This window comes from Pantherophis guttatus, chromosome 2 (genome assembly GCF_059756535.1).
Source record: "Pantherophis guttatus breed Tessera chromosome 2, ASM5975653v1, whole genome shotgun sequence".
NCBI classification, from domain to species: Eukaryota; Metazoa; Chordata; class Lepidosauria; order Squamata; family Colubridae; genus Pantherophis; species Pantherophis guttatus.
In genome coordinates this window covers 198220299-198245874 of record NC_142064.1, presented here as the reverse complement: position 1 = coordinate 198245874, position 25576 = coordinate 198220299, and the positions used below count along the sequence as shown (strand labels likewise).

Genomic DNA, 25576 nt, shown 5'->3' with positions numbered 1-25576 from the left:
AAACGTTGTCCATGGGGTTGCGACACAACTTCGCAACTAATAACAATACTGAGTTTCATGTTTAATGAATAAAGTATATAATAATAATAACCTGCAATATTTTTATCATAGTTACCAAAATTGCAACTAACCTCCCCCCAACTTCTTTGCCTCCCGAGGGAATGGATCACTGGAGGTTTTTAAGAAAAGACCAGACAGCTATCTATCTGAAATGATATAGTGCAGAGTTCCCTAACCTTTCTGGGTTGGCAGCCTGGTCTGCTTGAGCCGGGGGCTGGACTAGATCACCTCCGAAGCAGGGGTGAAATCCAGCAGGTTCTGGAGAACCGGTAGCGGAAAATTTGAGTAGTTCGGAGAACTGGCAAATGCCACCTCTGTCTGGCCCTAGGAGTGGAGTGGGAATGGAGATTTTGCAATATCCTTTCTCTGCCATGTCCAAGCCCTGCCCCGCCCACAGAACCGGTAGCAAAAAAAATTGGATTTCACCACTGCTCCAAAGTGCCTCCCAGCTCTATTCTGATTGATTACAACAAACATCAGTCGGAAAATGGGTTTTAGTCTAAGGCACTGTTTCTCAACCTTGGAAGCTTGAAGATGGGTGGACTTCAACTCCCAGAATCCCCCAGCCAGCGCTGCTGGCTGGGGGATTCTGGGAGTTGAAGTCCATCCATCTTCAAGCTACCAAGGTTGAGAAACACTGGTCTAAGGTGTCTAGTACACAAACTGGAGAAGATAAATGTATCAAATTTGCCGTAAGACAGGCTAATTTTAAATTTGACAAGCAGTTTTCAATGCGTCGATACAAGAAACCCAACACAACCTCAACGTTACATTTCTACATTCCTCTATTTTACGCCCTTCTGTCAGACCTCACTATAGAGAACTGGCGGAAATGACGACGCGTTGGGCTACAGCGGCCCATTGCACGAGACCGAATGTTTCCGGGTCACGTGGCGGAAATCGGGAGAGTTGGGTGCGGCGGCGCGCCGAAGAGCTGTGGGGCCGGCTTCTGTTCTGACAAGATGGCGTCCCTTCTTCAGTCAGACCGCGTCTCCTACCTGGTGCGCGGCGAAAAGGAGATCCGCATGCCGCTTTCGCAGCTGTATTTCTGCCGCTACTGCAGCGAGCTCCGGTCCCTCGAGTGTGTCTCGCATGAGGTAAATTGGCTGTGTTAGAGAGGCTGGGGAGTTTAATCGCACAGCAGCGGTGTGGATTGGCTAACCCTGCTGCCACTCGCAATCTTAACCACCACCCCCTTCATCCAATTGGCTAAGAGGGATTGTGTGCCAACGTTCCCCGTTTTTCTGGTTTAGAGCTCGAGGACAGAACCTCGAGTGGGGCGCGTGTCAGTGTCCCTTTGTGCTGCCTTGGCTAGTTGCAAGGGAGTAAATTCTGGGCAGGCAAGCGAGGAAGAGATTTATAGGAAGGGTGGAGGGAAATCTTTTAGCATATGTATTTGAAATAACATTTCTTCCCATGAAGTTGTTGCTTTTCCTGTGTAAATTGCCATCACTCCCTGTTCAGACGTCATCATATGCTATGCCTCCCAGTAGGTTACTGTTGTATCCTGAGACAGTTTCAGCCTCATCCTTATTCTGTCTCCTCCCTCCCCTATATATTTATATTTATATATTTATGTCCTGGGTGCCTGCCTGCCTGCCTGCCTGAATCCAATTGGATTCTAGGTAGTAATGTTGATCATCAGTACTGTTAACCCATCTAACTATATGAAACTTGTATTTGCAAAAAACACAATGGGCAGTTAGGAGTGGGCTACAGACTTGATTCATATTGTGGCGCCTGTAAATTGCAACATTCTTGGAGACGTGTTTTGTGATACGCTGCGGAGAAAAATGCCCCACTTCATTTTAATTTTAGATTTATTTTTTTTAAAAAAAATGGAACAGTAGGGTGCTGCAAAGCACGAAAAAGTATTCCAAAGAATGCTCCTGGTCCCCAGATATATTCTGGAGGCATTTTTAAAAAAATGAAAATGATTGAGGACTCACTTCAGTGTTTTGTTTTGAAGTATGTCCACGTGTCCAGAAAAGGATAGAAATACACACATATCATAGAGTAGCCTTAAAGACTAGTTAGTACATTGATTTTTGTGTGAGCATTCACAGTGGCCATCTTTTTGGAGGAATTCCCATGATATTTTCACCAGATGTGCTGTCCAGTTTGCCAAGCTACGGGTCACTTGGAATTCAGTACTGTATTTTGTAATACTGAAAACCAATTTATTAAACAACCTTATTCAATTACAATTTAGTGTTAGTCTTTTGATTTGCAGAAAAATGAGTGCACCAATAAATACATGTAACTTTTCTTCAGATTTAATGGGGGCTCCCAAATTTTAAACAATTTCCATTGGTTAAACACAAAATATTAAAGGAACTCTGCTTGCTCCAAACATTCTAGAAGTGTCCAAAGATGAGACACTCCTTCCTGAATCTAATTTTGACATTGTTTGGGTTGCGGTCTCAAGATCGTAAATAAACTGTTTTTGAAAGTTATTTTACTATTTACTAGCTTTTATTTACTAGTAAAATAAGTATTTACTAGTGGACAATCACTTAAATATGAGCCAGCAGTGTGTGGCAGCAGCCAAAAAAGCTAATACAATCCTTGGTTCTATAAACAGAGGCATAGAATCAAAATCACATGAAGTATATGTTTTATAAAGCATTAGTAAGACCACACCTGAATTACTGTGTTCAGTTTTGGTCACCACATTACAAAAAAGATGTTGAGATACTGGAAAAAGTGCAAAGAAGAGGAAGTAAGATGATTAAAGGCCTGGAGACTAAAACATACAAAGAAAGGTTGCAGGATTTGGGTTTGGTTAGTCTGGAGAAATGAAGGACTAGGGGTGACATGATAGCAGTATTCCAGCATTTGAGGGGTTGCCACAAAGGGGATGGTGTGTGTGTGTGTGTGTGTGTGTGTGTGTGTGTCACCTTATTTACCAAAGTACCTGTAGGCAGGACAAGAAACAGTGGATGGAAAGTAATCAAGGAGAGAAGTAATCTAGAACTAAGGGGAAACTTCCTAACAGTGAGGACAGTTAACCAGTGGAACAGCTTGCTGTCAGAAGTTGTGGGTGCTTCATCACTGGAGGTTTTTAAGAAGAGACTGGACAGTCACTTGTCTGAAATGGTATAGGGTCTTCTGCTTGAGCAGGGGGTTGGACTAGAATATCTCCAAGGTCCCAGCTCTGTTTTGATTGATTGACTCAGTTTTGTTCTGTATGAATATGAATGAAGAGGAATATTTTACTTTTTAAATCTTACTCTGTTACTATATATGTCTTTGAATGTGAACCAATTTCCATTTTAAAACAGTCAACCCTGGTTCCGCAAGGGCAAAAACAATCCTGATACGTCATAATACGACCCGCGATGTGATCAGGTTTGACACCCCTGGTCTATAAGCACTGAACAAGAAATACCTTAGTCATTATGATTAAATGGTCTTAATCTGAAGTATTAGTTTTTGAATTACTTATTTTTCAGTTGTTCAGCTCTGAAAAAAACCCTAAAGAGTAGTTAAAGAAGGTAACAAGCTATTGGAACTCAGTTGGATAGAAAATAAATTTTAAGAATTGGTTCATGACAGGACAAATTCCAAATTTGGTTTTTGACATCTCCTGTTCCAAATATTAATAGCTGAAAATGAGAAAAATACCTGCTAGAAAATTAATGGAATCACTTCTGATTATGTTTGTTTTTCATCCCAGGTATAATGCCAATTTTAATTGTCATTAATAATCCTGGGGATTGTTTAATAAGGATGCTGACTACTTTTCTGGTACAGATCTAAATTTCCTCTCAATAATAATATCTAGAATAGAAAGAAATTCTGCAGTTTTGGAGAACAACCTTTTCCTTTCATTTAATTGTCAGCCCTTCTGAATCACCTTATATCTCCTGAGCATTACATTTGACGTTACATTTTAATATTTCATTTTAAAATGGGATAAATTTTCTCCACAAGCATCAAAGTGTATATTTGGAACTAGCAAAGGAGAGGCAGAAGTCTTACAAAGTTTTTTCTGGTATTGGATTTTACCTCTACAATTAAAATACCTATCTGATCTTTGAGAGCAAAATCTGAAATAACAATAATCAAATTAAGGTTTTGTGGTTTATAAATCAGTCTTTTGGATATTATCCAGTCCCAGCTCCTGAAAATCCAAATGTCTTTTTTGTTCCAAACATAAGAAGCAGCTTTAGTTCAAGTATAGTAGTAAATAATGACTTTTTAAAATTATTCTATAGGTGGATTCTCACTATTGTCCCAGCTGCTTGGAGAATATGCCTTCAGCTGAAGCCAAGCTGAAAAAAAATAGGTAAGGCTACATTCCCCCCCTTTTTTCTTTTGCTAAAGCTTTTCTTTTGTATTTTGCATAATCTCTTTACAGTATATTTAACCACATACTTATTAATTTGAAGCCCACTTTGAATTTAATAGTACAGGTAATCCTCGATTTATGACCATAATTGGACCCAAAATTTTTGTTGCTAAGAGAGATGTTTGTTAAGTGAGTTTTGTCTCATTTTGAGACCTTTCTTGCCACAGTTGTTAAGTGAATCACTGCATTTGTTAAGTTAGTAACATGGTTGCCATACAGTTAGGTGAATCTGATTTCCTCATTGACTTTGCTTGTCAGAAGGTTACAAAATGTGATCACATTGCCCTGGGACACTGCAACCGTCATAAATATGAGTCAGTTGCCTAGCATTTGAATTTTGATCACGTGACCATGGGGATGCTGCAATGGTCGTATGAAAAACGGCCATAAATCATTTTTTCAGTGCTGTGAAAGTTCAAAAGGTCATTAAATGAACTGTTGTAAGCTGAGGATTTACAACATATAGAATCTTAACAGATTGATTATTATAAAATCTGAAGGAATATTCATGACAGGATTTTTGTCTTTTTATAAAGGAATAGATACATGAATTTGCTTCCTGTTGGTTGCCTCAATGATTATTCTGAGCAATAAAATTATTTTAAAACTTATTGTTAAGAGTGGTTTTGGAATTATATGTACATTTATAAACCAAGAACCTTAGTCCAATTTATATACCGTATTTTCCGGCGTATAAGATGACTTTTTAACACATGAAAATCTTCTCAAAAGTCGGGGGTCGTCTTATACGCCGGGTGTCGTTCTCCTGTAACCAGGCAGACCAGCCCGAAAGGCTCTAACGAGCCTTAAATGGCTCTGACGATCCCAGCTCTGACGGTCGATCCCATCCCAGCTGAGTTCCCTGCAACTCAGCTGGGATGGTCAGAGCCATGTAAAAGGGAAAAAGTTTTCCCCCTCCAGCTTGCTTACCTCAGCTGCTAGTCGCAACGCTTGCCTTGCTTTGCTTGCCTGAATCTATTCAGGCAAGCAAGCAACTCCCTGCCTGCAATCAAGCAAGGAGGGAGTTGTGGACTTCAACTCCCAGAATTCCTCAGCCAGCAAAGCAAAGCTGGCTGAGGAATTCTGGGAGTTGAAGTCTACAAGTCTTAAAGTTGCCAAGGTTGGAGACCCCTATTCTATTGGGTAAGTTTTTTTCCCCTTTGGGAGCTTTAAAAAAAATAGTCAATTGGGGTTTTTTTAGTTGTTCTTTTTTAGACCTAGCCATTTAAAGTTTAGGAAGTTTTAAATTTAGCTTTCATATAAAAATAAAATAAAATAAAATAATATTTGTGCAGCTTTCTGAGATTTAGTGTGTTTCTGTAGTGTTTCACTCCAACTACACAAACACACAAAATCTCACAAAGCTGTATGTGGAATTTGGTGCGTGTAAAGTGTGAAAGTTGTTTTTTTGGACTTTTTGTGGCTGTGTGAGGTTCCTGCTTGTTGCAGGGGCCATTTTGGGTCTAGCACAGCTGCTTTTACATTGTGGGTGAGCCAGTTGTGTTGTGTTGTGTGTGTTTAGAGTGTGAAAGTTTTTTGGGGGGGCTTTTTGTGGCGCTGTGAGGTTCCTGCTTGTTGCAGGAGCCATTTTGGGTCTAGCACAGCTGCTTTTACATTGTGGGTGAGCCAGTTGTGTTGTGTTGTGTGTGTTTAGAGTGTGAAAGTTTTTTGGGGGGGCTTTTTGTGGCTCTGTGAGGTTCCTGCTTGTTACAGGGGCCATTTTGGGTCTAGCACAGCTGCTTTTACATTGTAGGTGAGCCAGTTGATGTTTTTTAATTTTTATTTGGTGTGCATTGGAAGAGGGGCAGTCTTATATGGCGAGTATAGCCCAAACCCTATATTTTAACAGGAAAAGTTGGGGGTCGTCTTATACTCCCAGTCGTCTTATACGCCGGAAAATACGGTACCCCTTTTTAATTTCAAGAAATCAATATGGTTTACATAATAATGAGCATTGTCACTGTAGGTAAATACAATCAAATCCATTCAATTTAAAAAGCTAATACTGATGTCTTCTTGCTTAGGTGTGCTAACTGTTTTGATTGTCCTTGCTGTATGCACACCCTTTCTACTCGAGCAACAAGTATTCCTGCTCCATTGCCTGATGATCCAGCTAAGACTACAATGAAAAAAGCTTATTATCTGGCCTGTGGATTTTGCCGCTGGACATCCAGAGATGTTGGCATGGCAGATAAATCAGTTGGTGAGTATCATATCTAAAATAAATGGGACTAGGATGGCTTAAAAAACTTTTAACTCTAAAAGTTATCTGTCAAAAGAGGAACATCTGTCTTTGGTTTGCTGATTGATATTTTATGTTCCTATGTTCACGTTAACCAACAGTCAGTTACTAGACTAGAAACACAAGCTGTTTTCTGACTCAAATTATACAGTGATGAAGCACACAATATTATATCATTCTAAACAATAAATATACAGTATTAGCCCAGTGATAGATTTAGCCGAGTTACTTTCTATCTAGTTTATTTTTGACTAGAACATGTGTTTCATGATTTTCTTCTTTTTAATGGTTGATGTTATTTTTTGTTATATTGCAGCCAGTGGAGGTTGGCAGGAACCTGAAAATCCTTATACACAAAAGGTAACTAACCCCCCCAACCCCTCCAAAATCTAGTAATTTAAGTTTGAGAGAATACGTCTCAAGTGTTATTCACAATCTTCCCCCAACTGATTTAGCAGTGTAATATAATTATCGGCCTAGGTATGAAAGTGTATTGGTGGAAATAGCATCAAGTCCATATATTTTTCCATAGCTGCCCTTCTTTGAGACTCTGCCTTCCTGCACTGATCTTATTAGCTTTGGAAATGCAATAGGGACAGCTATGATATATACAGGGAAGATCACAGCCCCTGTATCACTTTTAGAAGAAGGTTTACCTTTTCCTCAGGTCAGTTTTTCTTCTCAGATCAATTGCCTTCCTACAAACAACTAGATAGCTTCTAGTCATTGATGTGTGTAGTAAGTTTTGGAAAGCAAAAGCTTAGAACATTTCTGGATTTCTCCGGTATGAACCTGATTTGACCTTTGAGTACTGAATATCACTTAAGTAAAAAACCCATACAAGGGAAAGACATTGGTAATTCAAAGTTTTCTTTCAGTTTCGCTTTCTGATGCAGTTATTAGGATGATCTTGGAATTAACAGATTAATTAAGCCAGATGACAAAGCTTGATAGATAGAATCCTGCTCCAGATCAGCTTAATTCCTGTTCAGGTAAAGTCACAGCAGTAGTTAGTCCAAGAATGAAGATAAAACTGGTCTGGGTATAGCTTAGTCTATATAAGTAGCATGTGCGTGCACATGCATATCCTATTGTTTTAATAAAACATGATGCCGTTTAAAAAGAACAAAAATATAAGCTACCACATGCCAGAATGTTAAAATATATTTTGGAATATATATCTTGAAACATTTTTAACATAGTTTTAACACTGCAGGTTTATTCAGGAATAAATTAATTTACTAGGAATGTGAAAGTGAAATAAATCAGGAATATATTGATTTGTCCCCTTTCTCTATGTTTAGCCTCTACAAAAGAACACTAACATCCGTTCAAATGAGTAAATATGTAGTTATGTAGAATAGTGGCACAAATTATTCTATAAAGAAAATAAATAGGGGGAGAAAGAGTTGCTAGGAAGAGAGAGAGTAAATTTCCACTATGTGAAAGTTTGTAAATGCAGTGAAAGTTTTTTTTAAAAAAAATACAGAGTGAATTCAGGAAAAAAATTCTTGTAAAGAATATGCTTTCTCATGAATAGCTTAAATGTTTCTTTTTATATAGGTTAATAAACTGGTGGAATACTATCAACAGTTGGCTCAGAAGGAGAAGATGGAAAGAGATAGAAAAAAATTAGTTCGCCGTCGACCGTACATGCCACTGGCTTTTTCGGTAAGCTAGGAAAACAGCACAGAAATTGATGAGATCACACAGTGAGAATCAGATGTAACATTCTAAAGTGCAGTGATATAATCGTTGTAGCTGACATTTTTAAAACTGAAGCAAGAAAATTTAAAAAATAATAATTGGAGCTTATCTGAAGTTTTCATAGCTTATGTTTTATTAACGGGTATCGTCTGCAGTTAGTTCTCAACTTACAATTCATTTAGTGAGTGTTTGACATTACAATGGCACTGAAAAATGTGACTTATGAGCATTTTTCACACTTATGACCATTGCACCATCCCCATGATCTTGTGATCAAAATTCAGATGCTTGATAATTCTCATATTTATGACAGTTACAGTGTTCTGGAGTCGTGTGATTCCCTTTTGCTACCTTTTGACATGCAAAGTCAATGGGGAAGCCAGAAGAAAGAAAGGTCATAAAATGGGGCAAAATATACTTAACTGTCTTGTTTAGCAACAGAAATTTGTGCTGAAATGTACTCGTAAATTGAAGACTACCTGTATTTGACATAACTATAGGCATTCATCCTACGCTTGAAATCAAAGTGACTTGGCTTGAATTTTACAGTATAGGTTCAGATTTGGAAATGCACCCCAATACCTTCGATTTTCAAATGCTGGATTACTGTTATTCTTTATACAGTGATTTAGCTCAGAGTTGGCACAAATGTAATGTCAGAGATATTTAGATTTAAATATGTATTTTGTTTTAATTTTCAGCTATCATTCAGTGTCAAATGAAAAGCTTATTTTTTTTCTTGGCTAAATAATTTTGCATATGCTTGCTGCCTTTTGGATAACTGTATAACCTGCTTGCTCTGTGCATTGCTTTTGTCTTTATTGGTGCATTTTTTTTATCTCCGTTGCTACCTGCCGCTAATTTGGGGCTCTCCACAGCAACATACTATACATGTAGTGGTAAGTTCCTTTAGTTGGTTCCATTAGCTGGATTCAGCTAGTCAAATTGTCTTTATTGCATTTGGATGACTAACATGCTCATAATAGGAAAGTTCACATTCAATCTGAATGAATTAATACACATTTGAGTTTAGTAGTCATATAACGCAGTGTATTCTTAATATTTTTTTTACATAAAACCAAAATTGTTCAGTGTAAGACCCTATAAATGTACTGTAAGGTCCCAATCTTTGATGAACTTGAGTGCTGTTAAGAACATTGGATAGATTTTGCCTGGACAGGTATGATTCTTTGACACAGTTTAGTCCTCTTGAACTATAGACTGCCTATAAATACATTACTCCCTGTCTACAACTTTGCCACTTAAATATTTCTTTCCCTGTTAAAAACCATAAGTCCTTTTAAATAGCAATCCTGAATAGAAACTTTAATATAGATTATATCTGATATGCCATGTAGATAAATGAAATAGCTTTTCTTTCCCTTTAAACTAAAACTTTTGAATCTAGCCTACTTTTCTTTAGAAATTGACAACTTTCAGTTTTGATATCTGCTGTCACAACTCTGTTAATTTGTTAGCAAGTACCTCAGCTGACTGTTGTTAACTCAAGTGTGGTGTAATGATATGATTTCATACCATTATAGTCATTATGTATTTTTCATCTCTAGATCTTCTTCAGGTCTATTGCAGTAGGGGGTATTTGGCCACAAAAGTACTTTTCCTCCTAGAATTTTAACTATTTATGTTGTAAGTTGCCCAGAGTCATTGGATACAAGATAGGCAGAAAATACATTTAATAAATAAATATTTATGTTCTGAGCTAGAAGACTTAATCATCAATTGAAATTTAAATGTTTAAGTTTAAATTTAAACTTAAAATACTTTTAAGTAGAATAAACTGTGATTGAAGGGCTTGCTCCTTTTTTTAAGCTTTTGTATGTTTGATTTCTGTTCATCAAACTCTGAAAACTTTCTCTGAACAGAGAAAACTACCAGATTTGCTTTTCTTGTAATTGATTCATCTTGTTTTTAAGCTGCCCCCAAACCCCAAAATGGTATGTTTTCATTTGCCGACTCACCTCTGGTTGTTGACAGGTAATCCTTGACTGACAACCACAGTTGGGACCAGAATTTTGGTTTTAAGTAATTGTGGTTGTAATTGTGATCAGACTCGCTTTTATGACTGCTTTTACGACAGTCATTGAATGAGTCACTGTGGTAGTTAAAGCGAACCACGTGGTTGTAAGGGTGAAACCACTTTATCCAATGGACATATTTTTTTCTGAAAAATGGCAAAAAAGTAGCAAAATGTGATAATATGACTGTGGGACACTGCAAGCTGATTGTAAATGTGAGCTGACTGCCAACCGCCTGAAACGCATGACTATGGGGATGGTGTGGCAATCATAACTTCAAGGATGGGTCATATATAACTTTCCCCCCCAGTTTCGTTACTTTGAAGGCTTGTTAAGCAACCAGACATAAATCAAGGATTATCTGTATCTTTTGTAGGACAAATATGGCCTTGGAACCAGGCTCCAACGTCAGAGGCCTGGGGCCCCTATCAGCGCCCTAACTGGACTTTCGTGAGTACTAGTTCTTTCTTATCAGTGATTGATTAAAGTTACATTGCTTAATCCAATAATATAAAATAGAAATAGCCTCAGAATCAAGGATAATTCTAGATCTTCCTTCAGAATCAGTATGTGGACATCTAAGCTATACCTGCGAACTTGTCTAAAGTGTCATTTTATTAAAAAAAAATCAGCTCATGTTCTTACCTCTAAAATTTGCTATTATCTATGTTAATTCAGTGATTAAAATATAAATTAGGTTGCGTTACAGCTTGGTACTACTATTCCAAGTGCTGCAAGAATATCTGAACATAAATAAAGAATTGATCTCTAGCAGCTCTATACTGCTTCATTTGAACCAGGAATTTAGTATTACTCAGGTTTTTATGGTTTCTTTTAAAAGCAATCAATCCATTTCCTTTGCCTCAGGCTAAAAGAAGGGGAAGACCACAAGGAGATAAAAATTGAACTAGCTCAGGCTGTGGAAGAAGTAGAACCTTTACCTGAGGATTATTACACAAGGCCAGTCAATCTAACAGAAGGTAATAGTTTAGCTTGTCTTTGTCACATTTCTGTCCAAGCTGAGTGATTCAAATGATGTTTGTTATTATTATTCAAAATCATTAACTGAGATTATGAATTTTCTGAACTTCCTGTGTTGTGAACAGTGACAACCTTAAAGCAGCGCCTCCTGCAGCCAGATTTTCAGCCCATTTGTGCTTCTCAACTTTACCCACGTCATAAGCACCTTCTGATCAAACGCTCACTGCGATGCAGGGTATGTAGTCACTATAAAAAACTATACTGCCATCACAGTCACTTTTGACAAAATTAGAGATTATACGCAAATTCCAGAATTTCCCATCCTGGAATTGTTCCGATTTTGTAGTTGTAAATTTATACTGCTAAAAGTGTAGCAAGTGTAGCTTGATCTTTCATGATACCAAGTTCATCTTATTTTGCGTTGTGAGGTCACAAAGATGCAACTTTCCCTGTTTCATTCCAGTGGCTACTGATAATAGTGATAAGGAGTAAAATGGAATACTGAAAATTCCAGGCAATGCATGCTAAATAAATTGAATGAGGTAGACACTAAGTGCTTTATTTCAAGTACAAGCATATTGAGCTGAATTAGTTCTTTAGTTCTTATTTGAAATATGAGAACTAACGACCTAAGGAAAGACTAATAAAAGACTAAGCTCCAAAGAGGTAAAGAATCTTACCCTAAAAGATACACATTCCAAGGGTGGGACAAGAGGAAGCACAGTTTGGAGCTGGATTGTGAGAAGAGGAAGATATATTTAGGATAGGCAGTTCCTCCCTATAATTTCTCAGGGTATCTCCATTAGGTTGGAGTAGCATAGGTTCTATCTGGCAAGATTCTGTCTTTATCAGCAAAAAATAAAAGTTGGTATAAAATGGTTTAATCTGGCAAGATTCGGTCTATACGGTGTTATGCAAATAAAGAATTGAAGATTGACTGACTATTTTTACGTCCGTCTTGGGCTAGGCCTGACAATAGAGCAGATTCTTTTTAGGAAACAAAGTTTTTTTTTTTAATGTCTGAATAAAATCTTTCAACATTTTTATAGGCTACTTCCATTGTTAAGGAAATGCTTTTTGTTCATATGGATGAATGCCCTTGGTCCCCCCCCCCCATATGCTCGTGCCACTTCCTTCCTTCATATCTATTCTGGAGAACATTGGGTTCTCTGTAGCAGATTTGAGATTCTACTGTCAACAGCCACTCTTGGAGCCCCTTACATTCTGTTTAGTGAATTGAGTAAAATAAAATGATTCTGCAGTGATATTTGTAATTCTTGAGCATAGCTTTTCAAACTTCTTATTATCATTTTTTTTCTTTTTTTGTAGAAATGTGAACATAATTTGAGTAAACCAGAGTTCAACCCCACATCGATAAAATTCAAAATTCAATTGGCTGCTGTGTAAGTATTATGGAAACTGACTGCAAGAAATCAAAAGACTTGAAGCAAATTCTCATGGTTGGGACAAATCTATATCTGCTGTATACAGTTTCTTCTAGCAAATAAAGGTTCTCACAATCCAAGTTTCAGCATGCAAAAAAATAGTGTGCTAGTAGCAGACGTCCTACTTTAGCTTTTCTTCTGAATATAGATACAATAAATAAATGTCTGAAAATATAGTTTTTAAAATTCCAGTTTTATTAAACAATGCAGTGCAATCGGCTAGACATTATGTTAAATATTATGTTTTTCTTTGACAAAAGGCTGTAATGCCCATTTAATTCTAATAGTGCTTCTAATAGTTCAGTTGGTTTCTGCTCTAGCAAATTGAAAATTAGTATTACTCATTGACAATGCTAACTGGCAGGTAAGATTTATTCTACTTATCCTAGCCAGAAGATAAGATGACATATATCGCATGGAGGAAACTGCTTCCTTCAGTCTTTAGTCTTGATTTCTAAAAAAAGACAGCTGTCTTTTCAGCTCTACGGTAAGGGTTGAAAAAGAAAAAATAAATAAAAGGGATTGGGAAAAGCCATGCTTAGTCGCTTTATCAGTGAGATGGGCGGCATATAAATTTAATAAATAGATTAATAAATAAATAGTGAAAAGTTGGTGCTAACATCATGAAGTGTGAGTAATCAAGCTAAGTGATTCTGGCAAGCATCACTCGCCACTCTGAAAAGAGATCATACCTGATGATCAGTGATTAGCATTGCATTGCACATTCAGAGATTGGACTGAATTGTGGAGAATTGGTCTCCAAAGCAGTGGAACATAACAGAGGAAACGAGCACCAGTGTTAATATTGAACACCTCTATAGTACAGCCGAATAATCTTCCCATGCAGGCCATGGTAGCTATAACTAGCTCAACCTCCTACTGCCTGAGCAAGCCAGTCTTTAGATCTTAGTTGTAACCAATACTGAAATAGTTGCTTATAATACATAGGGTCTTTCATGCTCAACAGAAAAGAGGAAAAAAGGATGACATAGGAAGGGGCCATCCTGACAGCATCAGAGATAAAGAATCTATAACAGCAAAGAGAGAGTTGCTTATATTTTGAGATAAGTTCATGAAATGATGCAAGAATCCCTTATCCCACGAGGAGAGAGTTACATGTTTATTGATAGACTCAACAGCTCCCACCCTACAGGATATGGAAAGATAGGGAGGTTTAAGAAAGCAGTGGCTGATTTTGTTTATTATCCTGTAAACTATCCAACATTGTTCTTCCATTTCCTTTGTGCTCGTGTCAATGGCAAGTTTTTTTTTTGTTTTACTACAATGATTTACCCTAGAAAGAAGTTAAACTATCCTGCTGAAATAATTGTAGGAGACCCATGTTAAATCTATGGTAGTAGATTTAAAATCAGAAGGGAGAGGAAGATCTTACCATTTGGAAAACAAGCAAACCCAAAACTTCTAATGGCACAATTGAGTGAAAGATAGTTGATTTCACATACATCAAAAGGTTTCAAGGAACATAATGGGTTTTAACATCACAATTAACACTATAATCTATGTAATATGTAACCTGCATAAATGAACTGTTTTCCCCTCCCCTCATCCTAATTTGAATCCTGTATCACTTTATTAGCTCACAAGTCATAAAATATGTAAGCCTGGAAAGGTGCTACCAGACTTCTGATTTTCAGCTGAAATTAGTGCATGCTACTGAAGGGAGGTTATTTCCTTCATGGCGTAAGAAAATGTCTTCTAGTCCTGCCTACTAGTTGAAAGAAATGAAATTAACTCTTTCCTGTGAGGTCCATCTTTCTGTGAATAGAGAAAGGAAATTCACAGTAAGCCCAATTACTATATTGTATGAAAAAGCAAACTGGAAGCTATAAATTACAATATAATATCCTTTTAAAAAACTGTTTCCCAATCACATATTTTGCCAATTTTTAAAAATGCTTCATTGTTGAGAATAACATACTTTTCAGAGTATAAAACACACTTTTTCCCCCCCTAAAAGAAGGTGGAAATGTTGGTGCGTCTTATACCCAGAATACAGCCATTTTTGGCCTCCTGAAATCCCAGCCTGCGTGTCCTGTTTTCGCCAAAACCAGGGCCATTTTTCGCACAAATGGGGCCTGCAGAGGGCTCGGGAGGCCTGCAGAGTGCTCCTGGGGGCTGGGGAGGGCAAAAACGTGACGCATGGGAGGTAGGGATGCCAAAAATGGGTGCGTTTTTTGTGAAAACAGCGTTTTTGCCTTCCCCAGCCCCCAGGAACACTGTGCAGGCCTCCCAAAGACTCTGCAGACCCCATTTTTGTGAAAAATGGGCCCATTTTTGGCCTCCCAAACCCCCCATGTGTTGCGTTTTTGCCCTCCTCAGCCCCCAGGAGCACTCTGCAGGCCTCCCAAACCCTCTGCGCATTACATTTTTGTGAAAAACGGGCTCATTTTTCCCAAAAATGGGACGCACAGAGGGTTTAGGACTGGTGAAATCCAATTTTTTTTACTACTGGTTCTGTGGGCGTGGCTTGGTGGGTGTGGTGTGGCTTGGTGGGTGTGGCAGGGGAAGGATACTGCAAAATCTCCATTCCCACCCCACTCCAGGGGAACAATACTGCAAAATCCCCATTCTCTCCCCATTCCTGGGGGAAGGATACTGCAAAATCTCGATTCCCACCCCACTCTTGGGCCAGCCAGAGGTGGTATTTGCCGGTTCTCTGAACTACTCAAAATTTCTGCTACCGGTTCTCCGAACTACTCAAAATTTCTGCTACCGGTTTTCCAGAACCTGTCAACCTGCTGGATTTCACCCCTGGTTTGGGAGGCCTGCAACGTGCTCCTGGGGGCCGGGGAGGGCAAAAAAATTTTTTTTCTGGTTTACCTCTTCAAAATCTTGGTGCGTCTTATACTCCAGTGTGTCTTATAGTCCAAAAAATATGGGTAATTTGAAAACTGCATAATTGAAAAAATGAGGAATTTAAAATTATAAAGCATAAGAAAACGGCTAGACACAATGCCATTCATATATTTCCTGTTGGTGTTTTTTATTTGTATTTATAGCAATTACATTCCAGAAGTGAGAATCATGTCTATTCCCAATCTGCGCTATATGAAGGTTAGTAATTGTTTACTTTAACCCTCTTTTGAGATGAACCTTCCAAGCTTCATATAAGTGGCTGCATATAAGTGGCTATTAAATCTTTTGTTTTGTTTAAAATGTGACAGAGGCTTGGAAAGCTAACATGTTATATTTAATAATATTGGTTCAGTGAGGGCATGGCTTTAATTCATGGTTTCACAATCCACCGCTTTTAAATTGGATTCAAAAGCCTAAGGATGAAGCAATTGAAAAGGATGCCCATAAGGAATGCCCATGACAACGTAATGTTAGAAGTTTAATGTGTGCTTTTGAGAATTATAAATCTTGAAACATTTCCCCCTTATCTTTTATGTAGGAAAGACTAGGTATAGTGATAATGCCAAACCTGAAAACCTGAAAACTTTGAGGTGTCAAATCTCTCCCAGAAGCCCTATAGTTTTAGAAGCCATGGCCCACTTTCCTAGCATCAGGGTAGTACTTGTTAATTATTATGATCATCATGTGACTTCCTAGCATGTCTTTGCTTGATGCCCTTTCACTAATCTTGCAAGTGCTTTGGCTTGTGGTAAAAGGCAGGGAAAAAGATTGGGGGAAAAAGAAATTTAAAGGTGCTATTCTTTGGCCTCTGCAGCGTTGAGGTGTATACTTGTGGAAAATAGCCCCCCCCTACTTTCCTTTGGGAAGCTAGAGTATGATTACAAGTTATAATTTGAAAAGAAAATTGCTTTATTAAAAATAAAGTGAAACATTCAGTGGACAAAGATATTAAAGTATACAGTGCTGCTATTATCATAAACACTTTATAGAAATCTCCCACTGGGAAAAAATCCCTCAATATACATGTTTTTTTTAAAGATTCTACAATATAAAAGCAACTCTGAGGGAAAGAGATGCTACTTTCTATCAGACAGGACTGTGTTTATAATAGAGACAATAACCAGAGATAGGAAATTAAAACCAGACAGCCCCCTCAAAAATTTTAATGTAGTGATAACTAGGCATATACTAATGCTTCAGATTCCTTTTACCTATCCTTGCTGGAACTTTCAGTCTTAGATTTGAGGTTAGAAGTGAATCTTGACTTCCTCCAACCCAACCCCACAATTTCTTGCTTCTTTCCCAGAAGTCTCTGGGAAAAGAGACTTTTTTTTTCTCTATCAAAGAGGAAAGAGTTTGTGGGGAGGCAATTAGACTTTTGCTGTTTGTTCTCAGCCATGCCTCAGGAAGCACCTTCCATCAAGAAAAAGGTCTGGTTGAGAAGTGTATGTATGAACTGGTTGCCTGGGGTAATAAGCTGAGTGAGGGTGAAACAGTGAATATCCTAAAGTTTTGTTCTGCTGTAGGGTGGCTGCTTGCTATTTCAGATTTTTGTGCTTGATTTTGGTTTGGTTGACTGCAAACCAACTCATAATTTTCAATATGAATTGGATATTTATAGTTTAGAAAAATGAATGAGCTATTTAGAAGGTTAACACTTCCTAAAAGGGCATCGTACAGACAAAAATGGTCATATAGAACCATATAGAACCTTCATGAATATTTTGTCTCTTATATACTTCTATCATTCATAGGAAAGTCAAGTTCTTCTAACTCTAACCAATCCAGTGGAAAACCTTACCCATGTGACCTTAAAAGAATGTGAGGAAAATGATCCTGAGGATATTAATAGCACTGCAAAGGTAGTATAGTTTATCATCTTACGTGTATAAGCTAATGATATATACTCTGATACTGTGCTAAAAATATATGAATTGTGAATATCTGCATAGTCCTTTTTTAGGTTTAGAATGGTTTTCTGCCTTACTCCAACAATGTGTTATTTTTAAAAAAGGAGAGGAGGCCTTTAATGTCCATGATTAGCATGGGTATTAGATCTTGTGAGAAGATCTTTTGGATATGAGAAGTTTCCATAGTAGTTCAAATTTCATTAGCAATTACAGTTGTTTTCATATTTGTTATGAAACCTTTTTTTTTCTATTAAAATAAATCTTTATTTACATTTATAGTTAAAAAAGAAGACAACACACCACACATATAACAAAACAACAAAACAGAGAACATAAATGCATATAAATAATGCCTTTTTTTTCTATATCTCTTTTCAGGTGATGGTTCCTTCCAAGGAACTAATCTTGGCTGGCAAGGATGCAGCAGCAGAATATGATGACTTGGCAGAATCTCAAGATTTTCAGGATGACCCTGAGTAAGTTTGTCTGTTTTCACAATTATAGACTTGCATTTACCAGCTGTTGAAAATTGACCAATGCTACCCTGACTTTTTCTAGGGCGAAATTAAAAAAAAAATTTTTTTTCTCCTAGTAGCAGTAGATCCTAAATAGACTAAATAACATATTTCATAAAATGCCAATGGAATTTTCTACATCTATATTTCGACATGCTTAGCAGGAAGGAAGAACCTACTACATCAGTGATTTTAGTTCTGGCAAACATCAGCAGCAGATGCAGCCTTCATTAGACATTAGTTTGGATACCTTGCAAAAGGAATTAAATACATTTATGGAAGATAGATCTATCACTGTTGGCAATGCAGCTGAAAAATCTCCAGATTTAAAGACAGAATGCCACTGGGCACTACTTGCCAGGGAGATAGTATTCTCATAGACGTTGCTAGGGAGTAAGTAGCAAGGTAAAGGCCCTTTTTGTGAGCATCCCAAAGGCATTTGGGTGGCTACTGTTGGAAGCAAGATGATGGACTTAATCTTTTCTCTAACCCAGCTCCAAATTTGTTTTGTAGCCATTTCTTGAGTAATGTAACTATTTAGGCCTGTTTCCCCCTAACTCGAGGACTACCTATCTTATGTTCAGTAATCCTAAAGATAAGATAAAATTTTTATTGTAATTTTTTTACTGTGAGAACATTGGCACAGATTAAAAATGAAATTGTTGCCTACTCTCAGAAGAAAGTATACTCATACCCATGCATAACACATATATTCACTTACTATATACAAACATATATCCACACTCATAGCCCTTCACCCCCACCCCCACCCCCCAAACTAGGGGTGAAATGCTACCGGTTTGCTCCGGTTCAGGCGAACCGGTAGTGATTAAAAACTACCGGTTTGGGCGAACTGGTACTAAAAAAAAAGCTACTGGTTCCTCTGAACCGGTATTTCCAACTGTCAGCTGTGCAGCGGGGTTTAGCTTTGCTAGAAAGCAGAAAATCCTGCTTTCTAGCAAAGCTAAACTGCACACCATAGCTGACCTCCCCCCCCCCCTGTTGTTCTATTTATCTTCCAAGCCTCCTTTTAGTGCATACTGCGCATGCACGCACTTGTAGCACATGCCAAAAGGACGCTTGGGAAGGTAAGTAGAACAGCGGGGTGGGGATCAGCTGTGCAGCGGGGGTTAGCTTTGCTAGAAAGCAGGAAATCCTGCTTTCTAGCAAAATTGCGTGCCACAGCTGATCCCCCCCCTGCTTCTACTTCCCCCAAGCCTCCTTTTGGTACGTATTGTGCATGCGGGCACACAGTGCGCATTTGGTGTGCATTGCGCATGCATGTGGAGCGTGTGTTTGGCACATGGCGCGCATGTGCAGCCAGCAAACGGGTAGCAAACCGGTTCGGATTTCATCACTGTGCCCCACATACATACATACATACATACATACATACATACATACATACTAATCATTGTCCATCTTGAATACATATCTGAAAGAGGAAGCTTGAGTGTTTACAAGGTTGATACTATATGGAACAAAACTATGATTGAATCTGATTGTTCTGCTTTGGATACTGCAAAGCCTCCTCCCAGAAGGTAGCAAGGAAAACAGATCATGAAGAGGATGTGTAGCATCCCAGACAATATAACAGATCCTGGACAAGCATCACCTATATGAGGTTGAGAGTATTGCTAGGATTGTTCTTGCAGTATAAATTTGTATAGCTTTTATAGCTTTTAACTAATAAAGCAAGATATAAGGACTGTATAAGTATAAGGACTGCATCTAGCTCTTCTTCCATTTATGGTAATTACGGTAATTATTCTAGTAAAGGTTTTCCTGATGAAAAAATGGATGACATTATTTGCTCCTGAGAATTGAGAGACCCCGGAGCAGCATTGAAAGTTTGCAAGATTTGGGAAATTGAATTGGCAGTTATTTACTTGAACAACAAACTATTTCAGTATTATTATTATTGTTGTTGTTGTTATTATTCTTTTATTCATTAAACATGAAACTCAGTCAATTGAACATTTAAAAATGTGTCACAGATATGATTGACTGGTGCTAATGATTGATACGGGTTGCTGCCAGCGCTCTAGGTATCAACCAAGTATCTTCTTAAAATATATGATGTTCCAGTAGCACAGTTTTTTGCAGTTCCGCTGGTGTTATTGCAGGAAGGTGCAATTTCTTGATGATAATGATGATGATGATTCCTGTTTTGTAGCATCATAGCTTTCCGGAAGGCTAACAAAGTTGGGATATTCATCACAGTTACTCCACAGAAAGAAGAAGGGAAAGTTACCGTAAGCTTTAAGATGAGACATGAATTCAAAAATCTTGCCGCTCCAATCCGCCCCACAGAGGAATGTGATCAGAGTTGTGAAGTCATTTGGCTCACCCATCATGTGGAGCTTAGCCTGGGCCCCCTGCTTCCTTGAAGTTTGTGTTTTAATTGGTTGCTAAATGATAGTTGCCTGTTATACTGTGCTTTGAAAATGCATTCTGATAAAATGCTGGTTCTACAGAGATGCCTTGGAAAGTGAAATTTCAGCCAAAAAAGGTAGAGTTGAAACAGAAAAAAGATACTTTTTTTTCCTCCTTCTCTTCATATTCATTACATGAATTAGTGATTCTGTCACTATACCACATGCATAGTCAATGTGACAGTACAGGCTTAGTGTGCATGATTGTAGTTATCTTCTATCTTCCTTAAAAAAAAGTCACACACTAGTTCCTTGCAAAACCTTTTAGTAGCTTTCCTTGCACCAATTTAACCAAGCTAGAATTGGACAAAATCTCTTTCCTTCTCTGGTACATTTTCTGATAACTGGATTACTGATAGTAGTAATTACGTCAACTAGATTTTTCAGTAAAGCAATAATCAGCACAGCAGCATGACATGTCTTGCTTTCACGATCTGTCAGCCATCTCAAATATTAACTGCTAAGTTAATATTTTTTATTGTACCATTAGTGGCATTTCATTGTTTTGTTATGGACAATTCCTGAAAGGAAGACTATTAAGAAACTAGCACATGAATCAATACTATATTGTTGGAAGATTTAACTTCTTAGGCTGGAGAATGCTTATTTAAAGGAAATGCAATTTAGAATACTTGTATTTGCTGATGTATTGCATTTATTGAAGCAAGAATCCAATTAGGAGAAGCACTAGTGTTTTTGTTAAATTATTCCTTTAGGAACAGGATACTGACCAAAGATAGCTCATTATGATTTTAATTACATTTAGTATGTAAATTTGAACTTTTAAGACCTCTTGGAAAAGTAGCTACCATCACTATTGTGCAATTTTGCACCAAAGGTATAAAATCTTATTCTCCTATTATAAAGTATAATTCCCAAGTTTTGGGTCTTGAATTTTAATGATTTGAAATTTAATATTGTAGCACTGCATACACATTGTATGTAATGGGAAAGTGAAAAAATCTGATTGCAGACTGGTGGCCATGGGCACTCATTACAGTATGAATATTTATCATGTAGTCCAAGATTGGAATGGAGAAGATGAACAGAAATGTATAATTGGAAGATGTACTTAAGGCCCTTGGAAATATATTTCTAATTTGTTAGAAAGTATATTTAAACAGTTTTAATTTGTTTAGTATTATTTAAATAAAAGTTTCACCTTTGTATTTTGTGCAATTGATGTAAAAAGTTTGATGTAGATTATATACATTGTGCAGCATGAATTTAAGGCATCTAGGCAATATCTATTCAATGTGTAGTACAATATTAATGTCTGCTGCTCTCAAATTTATACATTATGATTTAACTCCCCACGCTAATTAAAAGTCCAATTAATAAGCTAATATTGTAATGAACTAATATATATTTAAGATTTCTTGTAAACACATACAAAGTTGGGACATACTTGAAAAGTCTTTTCTCCTTTTAACCTCTTAGAATATAGGAATACTTGTACATATCCCACTTCACATATCTGTAAAAATATCTCACTGGAGGGACATTCTGCCTTTATCAGTATTAGGATAACTTTGTTGCCTTATTGTATAATTTAGTGAACTTCAAATAAATAAGCAGACAAAGCTGCTTTCATGTATTTTTCCTTTATCATATTTAAGATTTTTCTGTCATATTTGTATGACTAGAAATAACTACGGTAGCCTACATTTCTTTTGGAAATGCTAGCATAACATCATGATTTGTAATACTGGACCAATGAATTACTTTTGCACATCTTTTACAAGGCATGCAAAAGTCCCAAATTTTGAATTACAGATAGTCCTTGAATTACGACTACAATTGAGCCCAAAATTTCTGTTGCAAAGTGAAACATATGTTAAGAGAGTTTTGCTCCATTTTATGACCTTTTCTGCCACAATTGTTAAGTGAACAATTATTAATGTAGTTGTTAATTTAGTAACCAGGTTGTAAAGTGAATCTAGCTTCCCCATTGACTTGGCTTGTCAGAAGGTGCCAAAAGGGGATCACATGACCCCGGAACACTGCAACTGTCATAAATATAAACCAATTGCCAAGCATCTGAATTTTGATCACCTGACTATGGGGATACTGCAATGGCTGTATGTGTGAAAAATGGTCATCAGTCCCTTTTTTCAGTGCCAGTCACTAAATGAACTGTTGTGGGTTGAGGACTACCTGTACTCCATAAAAAGCGGAAACTTGTGCGGTTTTTTAACATTCACAAATGTGAATCTGATCAATGCTGCTTCTATAAAAAAGGTTAATTGAAACTATTATCTAACTCGCATTACTATCCTTTGGTTTCTGTCACTTGTGAAACATGTATTGCACTTATAGGCATGATTAGAGTAAGATTAGTTGAAAGCATTCATCCATCTTATGTACATCCCACTCATCTAACCAATAAGAAAGCAAATAGCAAACACTATTTTAGTAAAATTATTTACTTTTCTCTGTGAAAATCTATTTTGTGGTGATGTCTGTTGTGAAAACACTTCTTGCAAGTAGAAATGTTAACTGTCCTTTAGCAAATTAGAACTGAAATTAAAGTGCTATGCCAAATGCTTTGTAGCGGCAATCAAAAGGGTAAGACTGGCAATAGGCAGGAACTGATAAATGCTATAGAACTACTAGGGTGTATTTACTTCGAACACAAGACAGCTGAGAATTGGGGCTCTATAACACAATGTGTTCTCGAGGGATAAGAGTAGACCACACAGAAGACCTAGCAAAGATCTTTAGATGAGGTCTTGGGAATGCTCTCAATTCAGAACCAGCACCAACAGCAAACAGCACTGTAGATAAATAAACTTCTAAACATATCAGTGGGCTATAGAAACATTTAGAGTTCTTGTATAGAGTAATTTACAATATAATACCATATATTTAAGACTCTATAACTAACTCCCAGGTTCTCCAAATTGTTCATTTGCAATTGATATTTATTCTATTCCACCAAGATCATAGGTTTTTAAAAACTTCAAAAATAACTTCCTGATAATTAATTTTCATATTATTTCTCTTCCTGCCACCTGCCCATATGGTACAACGAAAAACCTTGAGATACTTGGCATAGGGTCTGTTAACAAAACAAAAATTCAGAATGCTTTGGATTGTGTTTTGTCCAAGATGAACAGAAAATTTTGTCTGCCAATTATGTTCTAAATTTAAATTTTGTCTGCCAATTACGTTCTAAATTTAAAAACTGCCATCTATTTTAAAATCCTTTCAACCTTAGAGCTGGAGGATAAATCAAGTTGTAAAAAAATATTAATAAAAAATGGAGTACTGTAAAGCATTCTTCAGCTGAAGAATTATACTAGGCAATAACACTGAAAGCTAGTGTCTGATTCTAAGAAAACATTTGCTGAAAATAGCATCTGCAAAATATTTCTGAAAGCCATCATGCACCTGGGCCGCGGAGGTGGGCAGTCTGAGTGGAAATGAATTGCCTGAATTGCCAAATCTGAATTTTATGGCTGTGTGTTTGGGACCATATTTATTTGTAATAGAATGTATTAGTTTCCATATACCAATTAGACTTTCTAAAAGAAAAATAATAGAGGTCGTTTGATTTTTCACCACATCAACACATTATTCTCTCACTGAGAATAATATGACTATGCTTTATAATTTTCAGGCAGATTGATTGTATAAATCAAGAGCATCCATTAGGACTTCTATCACAGGCTTTTTACACAGAAGTTGGTGTTCGGTGTTTTATGCAGAGTTTCAATTGGATCTCAAGTAAAAATCATTGATCTATACAGATCTATACCTTGGATCCACATTTTGTTTTGCAATGAGTCAATGCAAAACAAAATGCAATTTCATATGATGGCTTGTGCAGACAGCTGTGATTTCATGATGGTTACTCCTGAGAGCAAACATCAGGCAAAATCAAACATCTGTGCTCTATATCCCAGATTTAACACAGCAGTGCCAACAATTGTGGGATCTAATCTGAATCCATGTTTCTGCATTACAAGTTTGTCCAAAATATATTGAATTTGTGATTGTGATGTTTTATTGCATGCAGTTAAATGTCTTCCCTGATACTATTTGAATGCTATATAAAAATAATATGAAATCAAAAGGATCTGTGTCTTGAATCCCCATTTTTGTGGTATTAAAGAGAGCTATGACTAGGATGTACTTTATGCTGGCAGACATGATTTCTTATTTGATTGTGATTTCAGATAGATCCCTGATAAAATTGCTTGACTTACAAGCACAGCTGAGCCCAAAATTCTGTTGCTATGCGAAACGTTTAAGTGAATTTTATTACCTTTCTTGCCACAGTTATTAAGTGAATTACTGCACTTGTTAAGTTAGTAACATAGTTAAATGAATCTGGCTTCCCCATTGACTTTGCTTGTCAGGTTACAAAAGAGGATCACATGACCAGGGGACATTGCAACCATCATAAATATGAGTCATTTGTCAAGCATCTGAATTTAGATCACATGACCTTGGGGAGGATGATACGGGCATAAGTGTGAAAAATGGTCATAAGTCACTTTTTTCAGTGCCATTGTAACTGAACGATTACTAAATGAACTGTTGTAAGTTGACGACTACCTATATTTAACTGTTTCCCATATTCTGGTTCTCATCAACACTTCTACCTTCTTTCTCATATATCACATATTTTGAAGAGGAAACATTTTTAAGGGACAAAAATTATATTTAAAATACAAATATTTTAAATATTTGAGCCTTGGTGGCGCAGCAGACTAAAGTGCTGTTAAGTAACACCAGCTGCCTGCAATTACTGCAAGTTCAAATCTCACCAGGCTCAAGGTTGACTCAGCCTTCCATCCTTTCGAGGTAGGTAAAATGAGGACCCGGTTTGTGGGGGCAATAAGCTGACTTCGTATAAAAAAAAGAACACCGCTTTTGGGGGGGGGCGAAAGCCCTACTAAGCAGGTATATACAAAAGTATGAAAGCTATTGCTTAACACATTGTAAGCCGTCCTGAGTCTCCGGAGAAGGGCAGCATATAAATCGAACCAATAAAAAGAAAAAAAAA

General features: G+C 37.2%; 1 protein-coding gene across 2 annotated transcripts; it reads left to right on the top strand.

Annotated features, from left to right (window-relative positions):
* On the top strand, nucleotides 1-24641 carry DCTN4 (dynactin subunit 4). Of its 2 annotated transcripts, XM_034402286.3 has the most exons (14): nucleotides 1-1157; nucleotides 4281-4351; nucleotides 6439-6617; nucleotides 6973-7016; nucleotides 8220-8327; nucleotides 9242-9262; nucleotides 10776-10849; nucleotides 11267-11379; nucleotides 11506-11615; nucleotides 12710-12783; nucleotides 15846-15900; nucleotides 17457-17564; nucleotides 17991-18088; nucleotides 20304-24641. In XM_034402286.3, the coding sequence occupies exons 1-14, from the start codon at nucleotides 936-938 to the stop codon at nucleotides 20515-20517; spliced, it is 1491 nt and encodes a 496-aa protein (XP_034258177.2). In that variant the 5' UTR covers nucleotides 1-935; the 3' UTR covers nucleotides 20518-24641. The 2 variants fall into 2 exon arrangements, with proteins under 2 accessions (XP_034258177.2, XP_034258185.2); XM_034402294.3 differs by lacking the exon at nucleotides 9242-9262.
* The last annotated feature ends 935 nt before the right edge of the window (nucleotides 24642-25576 follow it).